General features: G+C 33.6%; 1 protein-coding gene across 1 annotated transcript; it reads left to right on the top strand.

Moving 5' to 3' along the window:
• The first annotated feature begins 7994 nt into the window (after positions 1 to 7994).
• LOC107908113 (uncharacterized) lies at positions 7995 to 8519 on the top strand. Its single transcript, XM_016835378.1, has 2 exons — positions 7995 to 8091; positions 8158 to 8519. Exons 1-2 carry the CDS (start codon positions 7995 to 7997, stop codon positions 8517 to 8519), a joined length of 459 nt encoding a protein of 152 aa, XP_016690867.1.
• Positions 8520 to 9518: the final 999 nt, after the last annotated feature.

Here is a 9518-nt window from a genome sequence, read left to right as displayed (position 1 = left end):
TAAAAACAATCATTCAAATGGTATAAAACTCATGCTCGAAACGTAAACATATTCAAGCCATCTACCAACTTAACTTACCAAATTACTTCACTATGCAAACCTTAACATGTATAACTTATGCAAGCTTGAAATCATAAAACCAAATGGCATCAAACATGACTAAAGCTATGCATAAACTAGGTCATATAACAAGCTTATCACGCAAATTCAACCTTAGCCGCAATTACCACATTAGTATCCACTCAAGAATGATCATTTACACAATAAGATGCCCTTATATACATGCCACAATATTAGGACTCAAAATGAACATAATTATACTGTCTTGGTGATAGTGTGTGCTTCGCACTGATCTGGCTTGATGAGTTCTGCAAGTTGATGATCTACAAGTGGGGAAAACAAAGATAGTAAGCATTTAAAATGCTTAGTAAGTTCAAATGAAAATTTACAGCACTTACCTTGATATTAGATGAGCATGCTAATTACCATAGTTTTGGCGTACATTTGGCTAAACTTGACACATTATGCCACAACAAGTTACATAACAACATAGATATCTAAACAAGTTAGGCTTTATAACATATCCAAAACATCATCAGTTCATACCAATTCATGTTATATCATCACACTTTCATACATTTTTTACAATTCACAAAATCATATCATTTCGGTTTAATTTACATATCATAATAGCTTACCAAATTTTGTGCATTTCATTTTTTTTATTTCAATATTCAATTTCAATTTTCGCCCAATAGAACCCTAGTAAAATGGACTTGGATACATGAGTGAACTACACCATACCAGAAAGCTCGTAAGAGTTTAAACTACACCATACCAAGGCACCAAAGTGTAGAACCCGTAGGCATCAAATATATAAATATTTTCAATTACATCCCTCTACCGTACCAAAGTCTCTGTAGAGACAAATAATATTCATGATCTGCAACAGATGCTAGATCTTAATATCACCCTTCATAACCTTCATATCATCACATATCTCGTACAAGAGCGCATATGATCCTATTGGCATGCCAATCGTACTCTAACCTTTTACTAAGACCTTTTACTAAGTTCACATGGGCATAGGGTATTATTCAAATTTGTATTTCATACCCTGTAATCGATCACATTTACATTTTCATTCCTTGGAATCATTCATATAAGTTTTTGAATCTTGTCATATAAATATTAACATAATTTATTCATACATTTGATGATCTTTGTCATTCTCCTAATTACAATCAATAGATGTAATATTGATTGTCTATTTCAATTCATTTCAATTCATTTCAATTCAAATCACATTATTAGCCATGTATGCTGATTACTATCAATACCTTAATGTAACATCCCAGGATAGGGCCTAGGAGTTTGATGCTTGGCGAGCTGGTGTTCGCTAGTAGGCTTGGCGAGCTGGTGTTCACCAGAAGGCTTGACAAACTGAGGTCGCCAGTGAATTTAGCGAACTATGATCACTAGTGGGCTTGGTAAAGCAGAGATCACCAGTGGGCCTTGCGAAGCTGGGGTCGCTAGTGGGCCTAGCGAGCTATAATCACTGTTTTGGGCCAAGAGTTAAAAGTAAGAGTAGTCAAATGGTAATTATACCAAAATTAGGAAGTCAACTTACTTTTCTCTTTGTAACACCATCCATGCATGTAAATCTTTCCTACTTTTACTGCGACTAGGGTATCCTAAAAACATTAAAACACTTAGTGCCTATAAATTAAGCTCTTTTCATTGAAAATTCATATTCCTTGTGAACGACAAAAATTTATCAAATTCCTTCATTGATTATCTTGTAATCAAGTTTTTATGAAAAAAAGAACCCATAACTGAGCTCTTAGAATCTAAGGTAAGACTTTGTTTCTCTATTGTGTTGATGTTTAAAAGTAATTAAGAAAGGATTGCAACAAAGGAAACTAGGTCCGACAAAAGATTGGCATGTGCGAACCTAGGTTCGCTTGTGTTTATGTATGAGTTTTAATGTGTGTTGTGCTATTATTGGCATGTGTATGTTTTTGAAAATTTGAACCTGACAGAACCATCTACAAGCAAAGGCAAGGGAAAAGTGAAGCTTGTTTAAAAGTTTTCAGGAAACTGGTGGGTGTTCAGGGATCGCCACATGTATGTGCAAACCATAGTGTTATTCAGAAGCTTAGGGTTTTAACCTAAGTTCCAAGAGTATAATTCTCTAAAAAATCTATTTTGTGATTGTGTTTAAATATGTATTTTTTTCTGAATACTGATATTCGAGCTCTATATTTCAAGCTAAGTATAAATAGTGTTCTTCGAACTCTTCATGATTTGCGAGCTCTATGTTTAAGTAAATGTTTTGACATGATAATCTTCTTAAACTGTTGGATATAATGGTATGCCATAGGATTGTGAGTACCCACCTTTATGTTTTGTGTTTTGGGCGAAAAGGCCTTGGGACAAGTTGGAGAGATAAGGGAATGTCGAGCTAAGCTTCATTCAATAAGACATGTTGATGTCTTTGGAGAGTGCTTAGCTTTATGCTACACTTATTGGACATGTTAAGACTCTTTGAGTCAAAGTGAGGGGTAACAAGGAGATTCGCTTATCCAACATGAAAGAAAATGTATTAAGATTGTTTTTTCCAAAATATTATGTTTTATTGTTTTACGCTGTGACAGTGAGTATCCATGAACCAAACTTCGTGTAAGTATGGCAAACCCAGTTCATAGTTTAGTGACTTTGCCAAAGCTTTTGTTTAACTTATGTTTTTTGCATGCTATTTGGTTATTTTTTCCTCTATATTCACTGAGTTCGCAAGAGCTTACACACTTCTTTCTAAACATTGTAGATAGTTATATCGCATGATGAGTAACGGCGAGGCGAGTGATCCTAACAAAGAATAAACACTGAAAAGGTGGTACAAGCGAACTCTAGATTTAAAGGCAATGTGGGATTCTACTTGGGCTTAGAAATATCTTTCATTGACTTCGTTGGTTGTTCTAGGACTTACTTATTTTTATGTTTAGTTATGTTTTCTTTATGTTTTTATTTGCAAACCAATAATACTTATAAACACATCTGAATTTTAAGTATAAGAATATAGTTCGAGTTTGCTGATGTCTTCTTAAACTAGAAGTTCATACTTAAGTAGTAAATTTCTAAACATAGTGTTTACCATAAGAAATAGCACGAAATATTCAAACAGACAAACTTATGTAGAGTTTGCCAAGGTTGCTGCAAAGTGGTAGGGTTGGCGAATTGTGCAAAGTGTGAACCCTTAATAAATTTTGACATGCAGAGTAGGAGAAACCTTGCAAACCAAGTTCGCATTACCTAAAAACATATAGGAAGTTCGCAAAACATACTGTAATAACCCATTTTTCAGTGATGTTAGAAAATAGTAGTTTAAGGACCATAACTCTAACGTGCTAGTCTGTAAATATTAATTATTTAATATTTATGAGGTCATTAGTGTCGTATTAAAATTTTGGTTAAGAAATTTTATTGTTTCGATAGTTAATTAAGTAAAAAGGACTAAATCATAAAATCTAATTAAGTTGTTTGCTATAAATTAAGGTGGTCAAATAGTTACAAAAAGGTGAATTAAAGGTCTGGAATGGTAATTAAACCATTATTCTTCATAGTGGATGATAAATGGCATATAATTTTTGATAATTGAATGGAAATAATAAGGGTACAATAGTAATTAGGTTATAAATGAAATTAAAATAAAATAAGATAGAAATTTCTGGACATCTTCTTCCATTCACACTTTCTAAACCAAAAACCATTGTTGAATGAGAGGAGAGTTGACTGGTTAGGGTTCTTTTATTCAGCAGATATTTGATACTCGTTTTTATTTATTTTTATGTTTTTGAGCTCGTATTAGCTTAATTTAGCTAACCCAAGGACTAATTTGTAAAAATATCAAATATTTTGAAATGTGTCATTGATGAGGTTGAGTTGTTTTTGAAGTTCTATGTTAAATTATTAAGCTTGGTTGTTAGATAGGACTATTTTGTGAAGTAATTTTGGGTGATTTTAATGTTTAAAGACTAAATTGTTAAAATGATAAAATAACTTGTACTTGATGTGAAATTTTTGCAAACATGGACTACAATGAGACCCTTGCATATTTGACTAAGTTTATATGTGAGTGGAAATGGTTAAATTGTAGGTTTTTGGCTTAGGGACTAAATTGAATAAGAGTGAAAAGTTTGGGTAATTTTGTAAAATGTCAAAAAGGACTTAATTGCATAAAATGAGTTAATTTTGTTGTTGGATTAGTTAATTGAATGAAATTATTATTCTACATCATGAACGTGTTGATAACTAAGTAAAAGACAATGTAGCTGAGTAGTCCCTGTACTTTGGTTGTTACTGCAATTAGTTCGGTAAGTTCATTCAGTTTAATTTCAGTAAAATTTAATTTTTGTCGTAGGAACTTTGATATTGAATGACATAGTGAGTTATTCAAGACTTGTTCTGTGATGTAATACTCTGAACCGGTGAACGTCGGATAGAGTATGATTGGCACACCAATAGGTTATTTTACGTTCGGTATGGGATTGATCTGAGCAGTGGAGATGATTCCTGTATATTCTTTATTCACTGCATATGCCAAAGTCCTGCATTATCGTATTATATTATAGTGTACTCTGGTGTGTTGGTTGGTTTGGCTCATACGAGCATTCTGGTGTGTTGGTTGGTCTGGCTCACTTGAGCATCTGGTGTGCTGGATGGTTAACCGTGTACTCACATCAACTTATCATTCACCAGGCTATGTTTTATTGATATCTGGATGGTATTGAAATGTAAAAATTTGTTAGTATTATTATGTCGAGTAATACTCACCTGTTGAGAGTTGTGATTGATAGGAACTCTGTTCTTTTATCTTGTTATTTAAATTTCTATGTTTAATTTGGTAAGCTTTATCATTTAAACGATGAACTTACTAAGCTTTACGTATGCTTACTCGTGTCTTTTCCTTTTTCTTTGTATATTACGTTTTGTGGAACCAAGAGATCGGATCAACTCAAAGAATCACACTATTTGGGAATCTCTTTGATAGATTTTGAATTTAACTTGGCTCATATGACATGTAATAGGACAATTTGTCCATGTTTTTTAATGGTTCAGAAGTTTATTGTAGTGTATATGTGCTATGTTTTCGATATGGTAGCTTAAAACAACTATATAAAGTATGCATGTTTGATTCAAGGTTGGTGTTAAGTAGCCTAACATGAAATGGTAGTTGTCATGTTTGAGGTATGGTATGGTGTGATTGAAATAGGTTATTTTGTGTGTATGAAATGATTTGTGGATGATAGCTATGGTAGTGAATGTATAACTGCTCATAGTGTGATTTCATGTATGATACATTGGTTAGGTCATAGGTTGTTGAATTTGGCATGTTTTGGTTATTCTTAAGTGTGTTTATGGCATTGTGATTATATGTTATAAGTTGGTTTAGGTACCTATGCAAATGGATGAAAAATGGGCATGATTTAGGCCATTTTTTAGCACACACGGCCTGGGACAAGGGCTGTCACACGGGTAACCCATACAGGCTTGTGCCCCTAGCATGTTAGGTGAAGGGTTCACATGGGCTGGTACACGACCTGTGGCACGGCCGTATGACCCAAGTCAGAGAGTTACACGGCCCACGTACACGGGCGTGTAGGATGGCCTCACGACCATGTCTGGAGCGACACGGCCTGGGCTTTGTCACACAGCTGTGTGACCCCTGAATTGAAAATTTTTAGGTTTTTTCCTACACTTTTTGATTTGTTTCAAATTGGTCCCCGATTGTTTCAAAACTATTTTTCGGGCCACGAAGGCTCTATTTAAGGCTCGTAAATGTATATTTTACCATAATCTGTGGTTTTGATTTTCAAAATTCATCTCTTCGGTCCTTCTTTGGTTCACCTTTCTTATCATTTGTCTAAAATTCCTTTCAATTTCAGGGTCTACGGGGAGTAAGTCAATAATTTGATCAATACTTATAAACACCTTAAACAAACACAAAAAAATGGAATTAAAATTTAAAAGGAAAAGCAAGACAAAAATGCAAAAATTAAAAATTTCACAAATAATGTCATTTAAAATAGTTCTCGGCAATGGTGCCAAAAACTTGGAACGATAGAAATGTGCGTGTACACAATCGCAACAAGTAATAAAGTGACAAGTAAATGTCGAGTTATCGTACCCACAGGGACTATGAAAAGAATTATTTATGAATGCAATTACAAACACTTTAGTGAAGAAAAATATTTTGAATTTGAGGAAGTGGTTAAAAACTAAAGTTTAACCAAGTAAAATAAAATAAAAATAAAAGTTCCAATGCACAACTTCAAAAGATGATTTTAATAAAGATGACATAATTGTGTTAGATTAATTACATTTCTTAACTTAAAATTACTAAACTGATGTTCATGTTGTTATGAATAAATTCACGAGAACTTGGTAATTTGCTAACTACTGCTCATACATACTTATTAAATTAAATAATCTCTTGAACATTTTTCAATGTCAGTTCAAACAATTATCAATCTTCATAAGCTTATAAAAGATTAAGTGAGGTAAGAATATATTCCTACATTGAAACAATTTAATCACAATAATCTTGCAAGTTATGCAAGGCTAATGTATCGTTTAATACCGTTGCTAATTTAACCCTCAGCTACCTTAGAAGATTAAACATGCACTGATTAAATATTGTGTCAATTAATTACAATTTAAACATGATTTAATAATTAATTTATTAGTTACCTTACAATTATAATGCAAGAATAACTTAATCATGGTTTTACTTAATCAAACAATTTACCAAGACCAATAACAACACAAACATAATTTTAATAACTTAAGCGGAAAAAATGCAATAAACCTAACATGAATTAAATTTAATCCATATTAATTAAATTAAACATATCAACATAGCAAGTATTCATATACTTGTTCATAACAATAAAAATTAAAGGATAGGGAACTAGAATCAAATCTGGTGTTTCTCCGAAGCTTTACTAGTTTGCTCCACTCCTCTTTCTTCGCTTGTTCTTGTCAAACCGAGGCTTCTACAAGCAGTTGAATGCTGCTACCAATTCTGATTGAAGGGCTCTTTTCCAATAGGGGAAATCGGCAAGGGAATGGAAAGGAAAATGAAGAACAAATGAAGGGTTTTGAAGAGAGAAAGTGAGAGAGAAGTGAAGAATGAAAGGTGTGAGAGGTGTGTTTGAAATAAGCAGCAAAGGGGGGTATTTATAGGTTGGGTAGGCTTCTAAAAATAGAAAAAATCAGCAGCCATTAACTTCCCCCATGGTCGGCCACACATGTGGCAAGTTTGAAGCTTTCAAACTTGCTAAATTTAGCTAGGGGAAAATTTACAAAAGCTTGATAAGTGGAGGGGTTTGAATGTACTTTCAAGGAAACTTCAAGGGCTGTTTTGCAAGCCAAATAATCAGCTAAATAAGCTGATTGGGTCAGCATGTAGGATGGTTTCGAGCAGCCCTTTTGCTCGGTTGGATCAGTCTCTCGGTTTAGCACAATTGGGCCTCCTTTCATAATTCAATTAATAATAATTATTTAACCCAAAATAAATTGGATTGAAATTAAAATTAATTATATAATGAATTAATATTCATAATTTGGACTATCTTAGGCTGAAAAATTAATTCGCCTCGATGCTTCAAAAATCGTTCTCAATTTTACGCTTCTAGTAGTGTCTACTGAGCCAATTTCTGGTCTTTATGCACATCTGTTGAAAATAAATCAAAATTAATCAAAATTTATTATAAAATTAATTAAAATTTGATATGTTAATAATTTAAGTAAAATTTAATTATTTTATAATTGTATTATATTTTTCAACAGAGTTATTATTAAATTTGCATGAATTTGAGTTAAAAATGGCCTAGAAAAGTCTATATATTTTTGTGTTTCCAACTATCCCATGTTTAATTAGAAACCGTTATGTTGGAAAAGCATTATGTGATTTAGGAGCAAGTATAAATCTAATGGCTATGTCTATTTTCATAAAGCTAGGAATTGGGAAAGCAAGACCTACCACAGTAACGTTACAATTGGTTGACCGATCTTATGCCCATCTAGAAGGTAAAATTGAAGATGTATTGATAAGGGTGGATAAATTTATCTTTCCGACAGATTTTCTTATTTTAGAATGTGAAGCTGACCATGGTTTACCAATTATTCTTGGAAGATCATTTCTTGCTATTGGCAATACCCTAATTGATGTACAAAAAGGCGAGCTAACCATGAGAGTGAATGACCAGCAGGTTACTTTTAATGTGTTTAATGCTTTAAAATGCGTAGATGAGAATGAGGAATGTCACACCATTGACTTGATACAAGCAGCAATGGACGAATTAGTAAAATTTTGCTACGACAATTCTGACAGTGAAGACGATTTGATGGAGCAAGGTGACACAGTAAGTTTTGAAGAGCTTGGTGAATTTATGGAAGCCCAGCAGATAATGGATAGGCTAGGGAAGAAATTTGAATCCTCGAATTTATCAAAATGATCTTTTAAGCCTCCTAAACCATCTATAGAGGAATCTCTCATTCTAGAGTTAAAGCCTTTGCCACAACATTTGAAATATATGTATTTAGGAAATAACGGTACTTTGCTAGTTGTAATTTCTACTAAGCTAACACCTGAGCAAGAGGACAGTAAGTGTTACGGCAATCTAAAATAACATTGAGTTAGACCCTTGCCGATATAAAGGGAATTAGCCTGACATTTCATATGCACAAAATTTTATTGGAAGATTGCCATAGCAAATCCATTGAACAATATAGACGACTGAATCCAATTATGAAAGAAGTTGTCAAGAAATAAATTATCAAGTGGCTTGATGCTGGACTTATTTACCCAATTCCTGACAGCTCGTGGGTAAGTCCTGTGTAATGTGTACCCAAGAAAGGGGGTGTCACAGTAGTAAGTAATGACAACAATGAGCTCATACTGACTCGTACTGTTATGGGATGGAGAGTGTGTATGGACTACCAAAGGCTTAACAAGGCAACTAGCAAAGATCATTTCCCTTTGCCATTCATCAATCAAATGTTGGACCGATTAGTTGGTAAGGCTTTTTATTGCTCCCTAGATGGTTATTCAGGATATAATCAGATTTCCATAGCAAGATCAAGAGAAGACAACTTTCACATGTTCATATGGCACTTTCGCATTTAGGCGGATGTCGTTCGGGTTATGCAATGCCCCGGTAACTTTCCAGTGCTACATGATGGCCATATTCTCGGACATGGTGGAAATTTTCCGTAAGGTTTTTATGGATGACTTCTTTGTGTTCGGAAATGATTTTGAAGATTTCTTACGAAATTTGGAGATGGTTTTATGCCACTATGAAGAAACGAATCTAGTATTAAACTGGGAGAAATGTCATTTCATGGTCCGTGAAGGCATTGTCCTGGGACATAAGGTGTCACAGTGAGGAATTAAAGTGGACAAATCAAAAATAGAAGTGATCGAAAAATTGCTACCGCCCACCAATGTTAAGGGT

Source organism: Gossypium hirsutum, chromosome D02 (genome assembly GCF_007990345.1).
Source record: "Gossypium hirsutum isolate 1008001.06 chromosome D02, Gossypium_hirsutum_v2.1, whole genome shotgun sequence".
Lineage (NCBI taxonomy): Eukaryota > Viridiplantae > Streptophyta > Magnoliopsida > Malvales > Malvaceae > Gossypium > Gossypium hirsutum.
The sequence above is the reverse complement of the archived record's forward strand: the minus strand, read 5'-3'. Positions and strand labels throughout refer to the sequence as shown.